The sequence below is a fragment of the Ammospiza nelsoni genome, chromosome 9 (assembly GCF_027579445.1).
Source record: "Ammospiza nelsoni isolate bAmmNel1 chromosome 9, bAmmNel1.pri, whole genome shotgun sequence".
In the NCBI taxonomy this organism is placed as follows: domain Eukaryota; kingdom Metazoa; phylum Chordata; class Aves; order Passeriformes; family Passerellidae; genus Ammospiza; species Ammospiza nelsoni.
The window spans coordinates 31,526,076-31,540,756 of NC_080641.1; the positions used below are offsets into that span (position 1 = coordinate 31,526,076).

At 50.0% G+C, this 14,681-nt stretch overlaps 1 protein-coding gene across 2 annotated transcripts in view; it reads right to left on the bottom strand.

The window, feature by feature from the left end:
* Positions 1-5,128: 5,128 nt before the first annotated feature.
* SSBP3 (single stranded DNA binding protein 3) overlaps positions 5,129-14,681 on the bottom strand; it is a 54,469-nt gene continuing 44,916 nt past the window's right edge. The window contains exons 6-18 of one of the 2 annotated variants that reach the window (XM_059477962.1): positions 14,454-14,534; positions 13,589-13,648; positions 11,637-11,703; positions 11,453-11,529; positions 8,606-8,670; positions 8,458-8,506; positions 8,238-8,273; positions 7,996-8,050; positions 7,511-7,581; positions 6,723-6,801; positions 6,492-6,520; positions 6,212-6,313; positions 5,129-5,614 (exon numbers count right to left, since the gene is read on the bottom strand). In XM_059477962.1, coding sequence (XP_059333945.1) covers positions 5,585-5,614; positions 6,212-6,313; positions 6,492-6,520; positions 6,723-6,801; positions 7,511-7,581; positions 7,996-8,050; positions 8,238-8,273; positions 8,458-8,506; positions 8,606-8,670; positions 11,453-11,529; positions 11,637-11,703; positions 13,589-13,648; positions 14,454-14,534 — 801 coding nt within the window. In that variant the 3' untranslated portion in view covers positions 5,129-5,584. The remainder of the gene's footprint in view (positions 5,615-6,211; positions 6,314-6,491; positions 6,521-6,722; positions 6,802-7,510; positions 7,582-7,995; positions 8,051-8,237; positions 8,274-8,457; positions 8,507-8,605; positions 8,671-11,452; positions 11,530-11,636; positions 11,704-13,588; positions 13,649-14,453; positions 14,535-14,681) is intronic. The other variant, XM_059477963.1, reaches the window with a different exon arrangement.

Consider the following 14,681-nt stretch of genomic DNA (forward strand, 5'->3'; position numbering starts at 1 on the left):
TTTCTTTTTTTAAATTAAATAGTGCATGAAGAAACTCTTTCATTTTAGGGGCTCACCCCTCTGGATGTGGGTTAGAGAAGTCGTCAGATGCATCCTCCAGCACTCTTCCTCCATTGCCTGGGAAGAACATAAGCCAGTCATTATTCCTGTGCGCAGGCTCTGCTCTCAGTGTGCTTCTGCACAGAGCCAGACTCAAACCCATTCCCAAGGTTGCTTTGAGTCCCTCTGAATGCAGAAGAGACTTACAAAGCTTCAAGGGGAAAGCCTGAGCCACGAGGCTTTTTCATTCTGCCTGGCTTTGACTTTGTTTTACTCCTGGCTGCCGTGGGATGCGTCGTGCTGCCCTGTGCTTAGTTCCCAAAGCACTTAATCGGAGGGATTGCTTTGTTGGATCTGTAGAACCACAGTCCTTTTATCCCCCCAATCCTGGATGAAGAGACCTGTGCATTTGGGGAAAGTGGTGTAGAATGTAGCGGGAAACTTTGGTGCCTGTAGCTGGTATTTGCTGCTAAAAATACAAAGGAAGAATTTCTTCCTGCCACACAGAGTTAACTGAGCAGGAAGCATATTCTTTTTAACATGGGGGGATTAGTGTGGGTTTTGTAAAATGAAAGCTAAATTAGCTGCAGCCAAATGTAGAATGTTTTGCAGTTCTGGTACCCTCCAGCACATGGGAAGGGAGAGGACAGCCTGCGCTATTTTAAGGTGTGGAAGAGCACATTTCCAAGAAATTCATCTCACTTCAGTGCCTTGTGTCAGAGGCTGGTCTGTGCTTTGTGGTCCCTGGCCATCTGGATGAGCACCCCAGTTGTGTGTTCCAGCCCCAGTCCATCAGGCAGCTCCACTCTGCAGGTTTTGGGAACGTTCACCAGTCACATTTGAGGTCAACAATTGCCCCCCGTAAATTGGGATGCAATGGCTGCAGGCTAAATTAACAAATCCCTCCACAGTTAGCAGAAGTGCTTGAAAGAGAAAAAACCCTCATATAAGCATTGCATTGCTCTGCATCATCTTAATCCTGCCTGCTCCAGGGATGCCTCATTCAGCCCATCGGAGTGAATCTGTTCTGGTCTGTGGTTTGCAGCCAGGTGTTTGGGAATACATCCTAACAGAGCTGTGCTCTGTGCAGCCTGTCACACGCAGTGGGTGTTTCTTTCTCGGGCTGCTGCTCCCTCCCTGCTGTGTCACACGGACCCTGCCTGACATCCCCTCGCTCTTCCAGCTTCGGGTCATTACCCGTCCCAGGGAGGAAGCCCTGTAGGGCAGCCAGCTGCCCCTTAGCATTCCTGAGGAGAGAATTTCCCCCAGGAAGCCTGCTGCAAGAGCAGCTGTGGTGGAGAGGGGTTGTGTGGAGGTGAAACACCTCATGTGCTTCTGCTAGATGTGGGAATTTGTGAGGATGGTCTGTCTGGAAGAGGCAGAGTCCCTTCAACTGCTTTTACCTCTCAACAAAGACATCTCTGTCAGGGCAGGCAGTTGAAGGGGAGAGACTGAGGGAAGCTGGAACCCTGCTGTGTCCAAGCTGAGCTGAGACAAAGCGCAAGCACAGAGAGGGATGGACGAAGGCAAAGCAAAGGCAGTTTTGAAAAATAGCGGAAGCAGCGAGACATGGGATGGTCAGCAGGAAAACAAGGCTTTGGGGGTTGTGTGAGGCATCAGGAAACCACTGCAGGTGAGGGGATCATACACAGGGGTGTGAGGCCATGTCCCTGCTGTGCTGAGGCACAGCCCCTCTCCCCTGAGGCCAGGGGAAGTGGTACTGGAGTGGTGCTGGAAGGAGCAGCTGATCCTTGTGCAGGGAGTGCTCCTCTGGGGGCTGATCCTTGTGCAGGGAATGCTGAGGGCCTGGAAGGGAGAGTGAAGCTCCCAGCTTGGCACGGATGCTCAGGTTGGCCCCTCGTGGTCCTTGCACCAGGCAGCCCCTACCACCTGTCCCTGGTGTCCTGCTGCACTTCCCAAGCACTCTGTGCCCAGCTCAGCTCTCCCAGTTCCTTCAGCATGGCCTGCTGGAACGGGCCCAGCTGAGGGAGGTGGGCTGGGGAGCCCAACAATGGGTCACAGGAGCACATCTGGGTTGGCATCAATAACTTATAAAGGCTCTCAGCAGACGAGTGGCGTTACCTCAGCACGGACCAGGGCCAGGCATTAACTTTTCATGAACGGCAGCCAGGGAAGCAGAACATGCACAAATGGGGTGGCAGGAGCCCGGGATGAGGAGGCAGAGGAGCCTGGCTGCCCACAGGAGAGCTCTGCAGGACCCAGAGGAACCTGGCTGCCCGTAGGAGAGCTCTCCACCACTCCACACTCCCTTGCCCTGAACCGCTCCCACTGCAGAATCCAGCTCCACAGGCTGCACACATCGTGCCAACAAGTACACACCGTGCTCAGCCTGGAGCCCCTGGTTGTTCTGATCCTCCTCCTGCATTTAATTTAATGAAAACTAATGGGGGAGACAATTATCCCTGAGGCTGGGCTCAGGAGACGTTTCGAGGAGGGAACTTGGCAGTTTCATGGCGATATTTAATAATACCAGCCTGTAACCCTTAAGAACCATCAGGAAGGACTTTTCTATGCCCCACAATAAAAACACAACGGGCAGCAGTGCAGGAGCCTGCTGCTCTGGGCAGCCAAGCAGGGCCTGGGTAGGCAGGGATGGCCCCGGGGGCCTGGGAGGGCAGGATTTCCCCGTCAGCCTCAACCCCTCAGGGGTTGTGAAACCAAGGGATGGACAATGCTCACACTCTGCTTTCTGCAAAGGACAGGGGGATGTGATTGCCTGGACCAAAGGCCTAAAACTTGCCAAATCTTTCCCCCAGCCTCTGATTCAGCCCATTGGGGAACCAGGTTGTATCGCCTGGGTTTGTCCATTCCCAGTAGCTCCTGGAGCTGTTTGTTCCTGGGTCTGTGCACCCACCCAGCACCGCAGCTCTTGCCCAAGGAGGGGCACTGACCCCACTTCAAGCTCAATATTTATATATTTTTATTATTATTTATATATTTGAGAGCAGCACTCGTGTATTCCCCTCCTTTCTTACCTCCCAGCAGTGCAGGGCCCTGGCAAAGGGAAGTGGCAGCATGCAGCAGGGCAGGGCAGCCTCCATCACCACGCTGCCATCCCAACTCCCCCAGCCTCTAACGAGCAAAGCCTGGGGAGCAGTGTGCCAAAATCCCCCTTTTAGCCCCTAAAAAACCCCTTTCTTTCTGCAGCCTGGTGGGCTGGGTGTGGGGAGGGCAAGCATCCAGCCAGAACATCCTCAGCCCGGTGCAGACAACACTGACCATTTTCTAGGCTAAATTTTCAAAATGCTTTAAAAAAAAACAATTCCAAGAAAAAAGAGGCATCACTAAACCTCACCCAGGTCCTGAACTGCATCCTGAATCCCATTGGGATTTTGAATTCCCAGGCTCAGCCAGCCCTCCTAAAATGCCATCTCAGCTCTGCATCACCTCTGCTCCTGCACCCCAAATCTGGGGTTTGGCCCTTGATAAAGGTTGGAAAAAAATTCCTAACTCCCCCCCTGGGTCTGGCAGCAAACACCAGGAACAAACTGCAGAGCACCGAAATCAAATGTTTATGTTGATATTTATTACAGCAGGGGGAGGGGGAAGAAGGAGGGGGAACCGTTTCATTCAAAAAACCATCCCATACCAATGAAGACAATAATTTAGCTATTCATTTTAAAATACATTAAAACCGCTCCTTTCATTTCCTCACATCAGAACAGAAAAATTAAAATTAAAATTAAAGAAAATAGGAAAAAACCCCCCACGCCTGAACAAGATGTAAAGTGGAAAAGGTAAAAATTTGACCCCTTGGGGAGCCCCTGGGTATGCAATGCAACAAATCTGCATTAATTGGAAAATATTAACCTGACTGTAACTATGAGACTGACACCCTCAGACCCCCCCCATCCCACCCACCCCTCCCTCCCTCCTGACTTTCTACAGGTAAAGCAGAATGAAAATGCCTAGGAAAAAGAAGGCAAACATTAAAAAAAAATTATTATTCGTATTACACACTAAAAAAAAGTTGTTTTGTCATCTCATGTCTTGCAGTCAGAATAATAAAAACAAGCCAAACGTCCCCCAAAAACATTTCAATGAAGGGGTGCGGAAAAAAGACATCCCTTTAATAAAACATTATCAACAAATATCGTACACAAACTACAATGTATAATAATTTTTTTTTTTTTTCCCCTCTCGGTAATTTTCGAACCAGACTACAAGGTAAGAAAAAACACTGAAACAAGATACAATGCTTTCAATAATCCGCACAAAGGTCAAATCCAAGGGAGAGAAGAATATTTTACAGAATATGATATACATGGAGCAGAAATGGGAGCTGGAGAAAAAACCAAGACCAAACTACAGGGTAGTGTCATGTACAGAGATCCCAACCCGCCGCCTTGGCTCGTCCCTTCCTCTCCCACCAGAAGGAAGGGCCTTCGATGCTTGCCATTAATTTTTATTTTCTTATTACAGAGCGAGCCTACAGAATAGCAAGGTTACATTTTAACAACAAGAATTCCTTAAAAAATATCTCCATCCAGTTCCAAATCATAGATAAGTGAAATCCTGACAAGAGCACATCTCTAAAGAAAAGAAATCCCCCCGCAAAATACCCCCAAAGCAAATAAAACCCCCAGAAAATCCCAAAGTTAGCTGGAGATCACAGTTTCAAAGTCCCAGGTCAGATTAACCCTTTTTTTTTCTTTTTTTTTCTGGTGGATTTAAAAAAAAAAAAAAAGTTATTTTAAAAAAAAATCTATTTTTGCAGTGAACCAGCTGAAGGATTCTGGGGAAGGGAGGGACAAGAGATTTCTTCTTGTACTCAGAGGAGGGGGAAAGACTAACACAGTGCATGCCACAGTCACAGAGAGCAAGATCACGATTCATTGGAGGATGTGATCCTGGAAGGGGTCACCTGTTATATTAACAAGTTTATAACGAGGTGCTGGAGTCTCTTCCCCAAAGCAGATCTTGTTAACTGGAGGAGGAAGCGTTGTGCTGCAAACGAACAAAAAAAAAAAAAACAAACCCAAAAAATACACGGGAAAAAAAAACCCCAAAACCAAAAGGAAAAAAAAAAAAGAAAAAAAAAGAAAAACAAGCCTTCTGAACGAAAACCACCATTGTAAACTGTCCAGTTTATTTAAAAAAATGACTACAACAGAGACAACATGATTTCATATCTAGACTAGCTTCCTGGTGTCGCACGGCACAAACATACAACAGGTTCGGTTTCTGTCTTTATTTAAAAGAACAAAGCAAAGAGATCGGAGTTGGGTGCTAGAGGCTTCCGTTTGTTTCCAAAAAGAAGTGTCATGTACATATATAAACCCTTCTGCACAAAGAAGGGTCTTGTCATGTCTTGAAATATTTTAAGTTTTGTCCTTCATGTTTTATGGAATAAAAAGTTCAGCCTTTTTATTGCATGAAACTAAACCTGGGGTTTTGGCCCCCGCCACGCGTGTCCCTGCCCATACACCTAGCTTCTTCTTCTTCTTCTTCTTGCATAATTCGTTGAGATCCTCCGAACGGCAGCTGACTCTCTTGATCCTGGAGAGGAGGAGGGGGAGGGAAATCACACACTCATCGTCATGCTGGGGGAATACTGCAAGAGAGACAGAGCCACGGTGAGAAACCAGGCGGGTCACAGCCCCGGACAGCCAAGGGAGGGATGCAAAAGGAGGCTGGTGACAACTGCACAGCAACCTAATTGGATCTAATAAACCAGGAAGAGAGGATATGCTGGAGACTCCAATTTATCAGGGCCCTAATCTGAGCTGTAACTTGCTTTTCCGGGAAGAAAATCAGCAGAACAGTATGGGGCGAGATGCAATTTGAAACAAATAATTAACATGCACATGTGTATATGCTGCTAATAGAGGGAGAACAGGAGGCATGTCTGCAGCCACCCACGGAGCCTCCAACGGGCCAGACCAGCACAGCCACCCCTGCAGCAGCTCCTCTCCACCTGTGCACCCATCCCACCACAGACCCCGAAATTCCACCCACTGCCTCATCTCCCCCTGCCCACCCTTCTGTCCTGCAGCAGCTCCCACACGGCACAACCCAAGCCCAAAAGGCCCCCACTGTGCCAAGCCCACCCATCCCAGTGCTGGGGCATCTGGGGACTGGCCCGCCATCCCCATGCAGGCACTCACTCACTCACTCACTCACTCACTCACTCACTCACTCACTCACTCACATTGTCATTTTGGAAGGAATGGAGAAAGTTGCCTCCCAGCTCCCCGTCGTCTCTTGGAGTGCCCGGGGGATTGCTAATGCCACTTATGTTGTTTGGAGAATTCTGTGGGAAATGGAGAGGAGGTGGTGAGCAGGTCCCCACAACCCCCCAAAACGCCACAGGGGCAGGACAATGCCGTGGTCACATTCCCTGTGTCCCCATCCATCGGGGTCACAGCAGCACCCCAGTGCTGAGGGAAGGACTGAGCCCACAAACCCGCCCTGCAACCAACCCCACTTACTTTCGGAAGTCCATCTATGTCTCCTGACCCTGCAGAGAGGGGAGAGAAAGGAGAAGAGCCTTACTGGGCCTGCAGCCACAGCCCTGTGCCCCCCACAGCCCCGCTGCCTTCCACCCAAAGGCTCTGCTTTGAGCACGGGTGCCAGCTGGGGGCTGAGCCCAGGATGGGAACAGGCACACAGGACACTCTGCCAGTGTCCCCAGGGGATGGATGGAGGACACCAAGGCTCACCTAATGATCCGTTCATGTGATGGGGCTCCATCCCGCCCATGCCGCCCATGGGGCCGTCAGAGCCGGGGCCCATCGGGAACTGCGCAAGGAAAAGGGGACAAACCCAAAATCAGCCACAGAACGACCCCAAGCAGCTGCCACAGTGGCTCCTGGGGACTGTCCCTGCGCCAGCCATCCCTCTGCAGCAGGGCAACGAGGGAGGTATGGCAGAATCACTGAATTGCTGAGGCTTCAGAAGTCCTTTGAGATCACCAAGTCCAACAGTCAACTCAGCACCCACTAAACCACACCCTGAAGTGCCAGAGCCACACATTCCTTGGACACTTCCAGAGATGGTGACTCCACCACTGCCCTGGGCAGCACATTCCAATGCTTGGCAACCCCTTCAATGACAAAAAGTTTCTAATATCCAATCTAAACATTCCCTGGCACAACATGGGGCTGTATCACCCACCCCAGGCTGTGGGGCTCATGGTCCTCTGGGTTCACCTACAAAATTTGGACCCAGAGCTGCAGCACAGCATTCCAACCAGAATTCCACAGGATTTAAGGTTGCCCACATCCCACAAAACCCAGCACCTTGGCCGGAGCAGCAGGACTGCTGCTCTCTTAATAAGCATAAAAAATTAACAAAGTCGCCCAAGAGTTAATCGCTTTTTGATGGTTTGTTTTATTTCTGTTTTGTAACAAATGACTGAAATCAATTAAACTGCTTTACTCTCAACTGATGAAGTTAATTATGATTTGTTATGGTATCTGATATGTAAATTATTAGAAAGCAGACTTACATTCGATCGACTGCCTGCGGGCGGTACTGGATTAATCATTGTGTAGATGTTGTCACTTGAATTTGTTGAATCTGTGGAACAGTGAAGCCCAGTAAGTCGGGTGATTAATTCATTTCTTAATTAAAACAAACTCATGCCACTTGAACTCATTCTTTTGTATTTTATCACCCAAAATTCCCTCTAACTACCACCATTTTCTGGTTAATTTGTATTTAATGAAGATCCACAAAGTTTTTAATCACAGAAATTCAACTGTGAAAAAGAATTCAACTCCTGGCTGGGAAGGGTAGGGTGGTAATTCCTCACCTTCCTGAGCCCCCCAGCATCCAAATCCACAGGGGCCTGTAGGAACATCCCCAAATGCAATCCCAAAGTCAAGAAGCCCATGCTACTCACTTGCCAGAAAGCCAAAAGCCACAAAAATTGGTCATTACCAACAGGGCAGGCATGGCCCTGGACAGAGAGGGGTCTCAGAGGGCTCGTACCTGCAGGGCTGGGCATGATGGGTGTCCCTGGAGGGCCACCGCCGCCGGGGGGACCCTGTGGAAACAAAGCTGGGGTCAGATGTGCAAACATGAGCACTGCCCACCTTCTCATGTCTTCAAACACCTTCCCCAACTCCCAACCCCAAACCCAGCCCAGCCACCTCCCATGGCACTGACTCCCCCCAGACCACATGAACTCCTGACAAGAAGACAGACAGCAGGGGCAGGAGAGGAGGACTCACCACGTATGTACCAGGCGATGAAGAAGAGTATGGGATCTGTAGGGACAAGAGGGACAGGTTCAGCCATGGGCTGGATCCCATCAGGGCACAGCCTGGCCAGGATGGGAGTCCCAGCAGCCTAAGCAAGAGGCTGGGGAACCTCTCCTCTCATTAGCAGGGCTCAGCTAATGGGGAATGATCCCATTTGCAGGACATTTCCCAACCAGCCCAAGATACTCACTGAGTTAGCACTGCTGGGGTTCGGCCACGGTCTGCCAGCGCCCGGCCCCCTGGGGACAAAATTAAACAGGGGAAAAAATAAACCTTGTGCTTTTCTGCAGACACTCCCGAGCCCGTGGTGAAACCTCCCAGAGTGGGGATTGCCTTACATGTTAATTCCAGGCATGCCAGGACCTAGGGAGTTGGGTGGAGGTCTCATGCCGCTGCCGTAGTTCTGCAACGATAACCAAGGGTCAGTCTACCATAACGGGCAGGACACCAGAGACAAGAGAAAGGGGGAAAAAAGCCAATAAACAAACAAAAAACAAGCGGGTCTGTGTGCAAAAATGAGCTTTAAAAAAAAATTAATGACGATGAACATAAGAAGCAATTGTGTTTATAAAAAAACCCCAGGCAGCTGAATATGGATGGGAGCCAGGCTGAGCCCCAAAGTTCCCCCTCCCTGCTCTCTGTGGAGGGAAAACATCCCCCTCCCAGCTCTGTGCACAGCCCCCAGCGCCAGCAACAGCCTTTTGGATTTTTCCCTTTGTGCAGGAGAAAACAGGGGCAGGAGGAGGAGAAAAGGCACCACTCGGAAGGTTCCTGCTGCAGTGTAAGGATGAGGAAGGGCTGCATGAGCTCCCCCCGAGATGGAGCACTCCTTGCTCCCTGGATGACTGCTGGAGTAGGGAACACCAAGCCAGGCTTGTTGTTTTTCTGTTGCTCCCCAGCTCTCTGCTCCATCCCCTGGAGCAGGCGAGGGCAGGCAGCCCCCTGGGCCCCCTCTCCTGCCTTATTCCTCCCTGGCTTAGCCTCCAGCTGGGACTGGGAGCCTCAGATCTGCATCCCTCATCTCCTAAAACCAGCTCCAGTACAAAGCCAAGCCCAAGGCAGTGGAGGAAGAGGAATCCCCCGAATGCTGCGCTCCATTTGGTCTGTGCTGTGCTCCGTGTGCCCTCCAGGCGACGTGCAGCCAGATTTAGGTCGCGTTGCCACTCTTCCCCTCCCACCTCCCTTCTCTTCTGTAATGCATCTTTTTGGACTGTGTTTCTGCCATTTAAACAAAAAACTGCTACAGCAGGAGGAGGGATGGCTGGCCACTTCCTACACCACAGCCCCTTGGAGTGCCTCAAACTTGATTTTAAGTACAATACTTAGTATTGCCAATTTTTACCTGGATTTACCAGTGCACGGTGCACTGCTGAAGGCATCACCAAAGTTTGTTTTGAAGAGGCAGAAAAGGGCTTTCCCCAAACAAATTACCAGCAAGTCCCCAACTGATAGAAATTTCAGACATTTACACTGAATAGCAGCATCAAGCCCCTTGTTTAAAAAAAAAAAGGGCTCAGCGTTTTTAATTGGAGCTGAAAGGCCTGAAAACGAAGCCAGCTGAAAGATGCTCAGGGAGGGTGAGGAGGGAACGCAGCTGTGCTGGGAGACCTGGGCAAGGCACCACCAAAACCCAGAGAGCTACAAACCCTCCTCATATTGGTGCTGGCAAACCCTGTCCTGGCTTCTGCAGAGCTACAAATGGGATTTCTAAAGGGAAAAAGGCAGCGGCAATCAGCTGAAAGGGATGATTCATCACTGCTGTGTAATAAGGAGCTGCTGTCAGGACTCCAGGATGTCCTGGCTGGATGTTCTGAAGCCCTCTGGAATGGTCTGAGAAGGATTTAGGAAGGTCCCAATGCAAAGCTTAAAGGAAAACAAGCCCAGGGCACACAAGGTGCGAGGGGCTGCGGGGTCTGGGTCGGTATTTTTGGTGGCTGCCTGCGCAGACGCCGATTCCTGGATGGCTGCAGGCAGGCAGCGCCTGCGGGTGCCAGATTGGGAAGCCCAGCACTTCTCCACGGAAAGGCTGCCTCTCAAAAAACCTCTCCCTAATGTACATACACAGGGAATGGAGGAGTCAAAAATAAAGCTCTGAACATTTCACAACTCCTGCCGGCTCCCGGAGCCGCCGCCATCCCACGCGGCGCTCAGCGCGCGCTCCGCGCTTCCAAGTTTCGCGGCGAGCTCTGCAAGTGGGAAGCAGCCTCCCCCGGGCAAGCCGCCGCCGCTCGCCTTGGCGCAGGCCACCCTTGCAAATGCCTTTGTTTTTTTTTTCCTTTTGGGTGTAATCCTCCAGGAAAGGAGGATTTCAAGCACCGCAGCAGCGCTATGGGAGGGCTTGCCTGTGAAACGATGCTCGCGCAGGTTTTTTTGTGCCCTGCCCGAGGATGGATTCAGGTGCGCCTGGACGTGGCTGAGCACCCCCGAGCAGCATCCTCAGGTTGGTGCTAAAGACATGACACAACTCCCTCTTTACAAAACATTCACTTATCTCAACAGTCTCCAGGGGAAAAACAAAACAAAACTCCAGCACGCCCGCTCCTCTCCTGACAGACTCTGATCCTCGCGCTACAAACTCCACGTAGGCGACGATGCAGAGAGGATAAACCTCCAACCAAAATATGGTAATCTGGTTTTGAAGTCTCGTAGAAGGAACAAACAGGAGTGAGTCAACAACAAGCCACTCCATGAAGTGAATCAATGGAACGACAGCATATATTAACCCAGATCTCCTTAATTTCAAGTTTACTCCCCTTTTCTGAAATACGGAGCTCAAGCAGGCAGCAAGAAGGGCAGGTGGAGAGGAACCTCGCAGGGGAAAGCCTTATTCCCTTTGCTAAAGGGATCTTTGCCATTTCTTTTTATTTATTAATTTCAAATGCAAGTCTCCCTCCCCTTTCCTGCAGTTAGGGTTTTAACTGTTTCCCAAGCAGGCAGTGTAATGCACTCAAAGGCTGCTCCAGCTCGGAGCTAAGTGCCATCCCCTCTGACAGAAGGGCAGGAGGGAGGCTCTAATACCCTTAATGAGCTCTGAAGACCTCACTCCTGTTAAAAGGAGGGATTTCCAGATGCAAGACTAATGTAAAACACATTAACACTAATGGGGGGACAGGGTGTGGGGGGAAACTCCGAGCCCCAGGAGGTTGTTCCATGGTTTGTGGGATGTGCTCTGGCTCCGGGCTTACCTGCGGACCGGGACCCATGGGGCCCATCCCTCGCGGAGGATTCATCCTTTGCATGGGGCCGCCCATGTTGGGGTGCCCTGGTGGGAGGAAAGCAGGGGTGTTACACGGCACCACAGCCACTCTGGGTCCTGAATTAACAGCTAATTAAGAGCACCGGCGCTTCACCCTGCTCTGCTGGGTTTACCTTGCTGTCGCGTGGGATCCATCGAATTGGGCAGCAATGGCTGTGTACCGGGAACAGCACCCGGGGGCTGTGAAAGCAAGGAAGCAAGGTTAAAAAATAAATCCTGCATCCCCCTGCATCCTGCTGCATCCCACATCCCACTGCATCCTCCTGCATCCCACATCCCACTGCTACAGCCTCCAGGTCTTTGCCTCCCTGATCCTTCTGCAAACCCTCTCGAAACCCCAAACAAGGCGTTTCCCCCTCCCCTCATCCCAAATGCTACTGTATTTAGGAAAACAGGGGAAAACCCAAGCTGAGCAGGACAGAGGTGTCAAGTCCAGCAGGGAAAGGTGACCAACAGCATGGCACCCTGGTGACACACAGCGCCAGGGCCAGACCAGGCAGTGATTCACTGGCTGTGGCAGGGAGATGCTCCATGTGCAGCAGAGCAAGGCCCCCTCCCCAAACTCACCTTAGACTCAGGCAATGCTGCTATTTAAGCTTCAAAGGCTACTCCAAACATATGAAGGGGAAGAAAAATGCAGATTTTGTCTGCCTGAGGGAAGCAAGCTGTAAACAGCTTTGCTATGCTGGATGCCAACATTGAGGATCCCCGTGCTGGAGCACAGCACAGGCCCTGGGTGCACACGGCTGTGCCGAGGCACAATCAGCCCAATCCCAAGTTTTTTGCAGGCTGGAAGCTGGCAGCAGGAGGAAGATAAACCAGGAGGGTTGCAGAGGTGGATATTTACACTTCTGCTGCCTGACCTTCCTGCCTGCCTACTTATTCCTCTTGTCCCTCAGGATGTGACCATAACCTCACTGAGCTCTGCCTAGGTACAAACATGTGTTTGTTATGTGGTGTCTGGGGGAAAAAAATTAAATCTTTCTAATTAACTTTACCCACTCCTGGATGCTTGATCCTGCTGTGGGAACAGCCTCCTCAAACCAGTCCCCCCTGCCTCTCCTGCCTGCCCAGCTCACTGTGCTCACCGGCAGCAGAGCCTGGGATAAGCCAAGAACCACTGCAGGATGGGGTCCTGTTAAAACTGACCCATGAGGAGGTGCAGTGAATTAATACCTCGTTAGATCATCCATCACTGCCCTGGGTGGAAGACTCTTCCAGCCATGGGGGTCCTCCATTAGCCCCTTCTGGGCTTTTCTCAGCTACATCTCAGCATCAGTTAGCAAATTCTAGAGATTCAAGTCTCAAATCCAGCAAGCACAAACCCAGAGCAAGCTGGTACATCCTACTTCCTGACTGTCCTGCTCTTTCTGTTAATTAGACCTACAGAAGAACCATGCTGATAGCCAAAAAAAAAAAAAACAAGCTCCCATGATAATTTTTGAACAGACACCTTTGCTGCTCAAAGGAATTGCAGGTTTCCTTTAATTTCCCTTTAGTGACAAATTTGGTCATTACTCTATGGATCTGCATGGCATCATTGGGAAGGAGAGGAATTCCTTAACCAAAGGCCACACATGCACCCAGGCAGGGCGTGGGGTGGAAGCCTCCATCCACAAAGCCAGAAACAAACTGCCCTTGTATAAGCTGGGATAAGAGGATAAACCCAACCCAAAAAATTCAGCAGTGACCTGCCCCGCGTGACCCCGCCGCTGATCTAAACACTCGGTCAGCCCAGCAGCAGGATTATCTCCACCACTTTAATTTTCTGCGATTGCAGGGAAAATCCAGCCAGGCAGCGAGCATGCAGCATGGCACAGCCCTGCTGGGAACACCATGGCTGGAAAGCAGCACATTCCCCCTGGATGGGCCCAAACATCACAATAAAATTAAACCATCATCGTTAAGTGACACCTGGTGATCCGGCACTAAGAAAAAAAAGGGTGACCAAGGAGGTGATGCTTGCCACCCAAACCCAAGGAGCATCTGTAGGACACCTGGCCCTCATCCCCCTTCCCAAATAACAGCTACCCCTGGGAAATTCAGAATCCTGGGAGTGCAGTACCTGGTTGCCCATCCTGATGGGGGGCCGGGGACCTCCGGCGTAGCGCGGCGACATGAACGGCTGTGGGGACACAAAAGGGGGTCAGGGCTGAGCCCTGGGGAGGCAGCACGCTCCCCACACACTCTGGTTAGCCTGTACACACTGCTTTTGGTTTTTTTATTTTATTTTTTGATTTTTTTTTTTAAAGGAGACATCCTTTTTAAAAAAGTGATGTTTCAAAAGGGAAAAAAAAAAAAAAGAAAGGTGTCTGGAGTCCGTTTTTTAGACATTTTTCTCTGTAGGTTTATGGTTTGAGAGCGTGTTTGACATTGGCAATACTAGGTGAGGCTGTTAAAATTAGTGCATGGTAAACCCTGAGTGTTAGATAATGTTCAAGTTTAAATATATAGAGATATATTAAAAAAAAAGTGGCAAATAAGCACATACAGACACGCACACACAAAAAAACCCAGTGCTAAGTACTGAAGAAAAAAAAAAAGAAGAAAGGCTTAACATTACTTCTTTTTACAACTGCTGCTACTAACAGAAGCTTAAAAATCCACATCAAGTTAAATTTCTTAGGCTACCTCGGGAAGGTAAAACAGTCTGATACCCACGACTGACTTCTCAGTCCATTGACAACTGCATATCCAAAAACCACCAAAAAAAAAAAAAAAAAAAAAAAAAGAAAAAAAGAAAGAAGAAAAAAAAAAAAAAAGAAAAAAAAGGAAAAAAACCAACATTTTGCTTTGGAGCTGGGGTGCCCAGGGGGATGCTCCCTGGGGAGCGGGTACCCGCTGCCCAGCATGCTTCCAGAGGGGGAAAAAAAGGAGTAAATCGAGCGCACGTCCCGGTTCACAGCCCTACCCATCACTAGTGTCTTTACCTGACTGTGGGGTCCCATCATGCTGTTAGGATTGTGGGGTGGAGGCTGTGCGTGTGGCGAGGGCTGTGACCCAGGCGGTCCCTGTGAGGTCAGACAGTAGAAGGAGGTTATAGATTAGCACATGAAAGCGCAGAAAGAGCTAAAAAAAGGATTCACAGGTGGACCTGTTCAGTCAGGGAGTCAGTTCTCCCGGTTTTAATTTTTTTTTTTTTTTTTTAAATTGAGTTT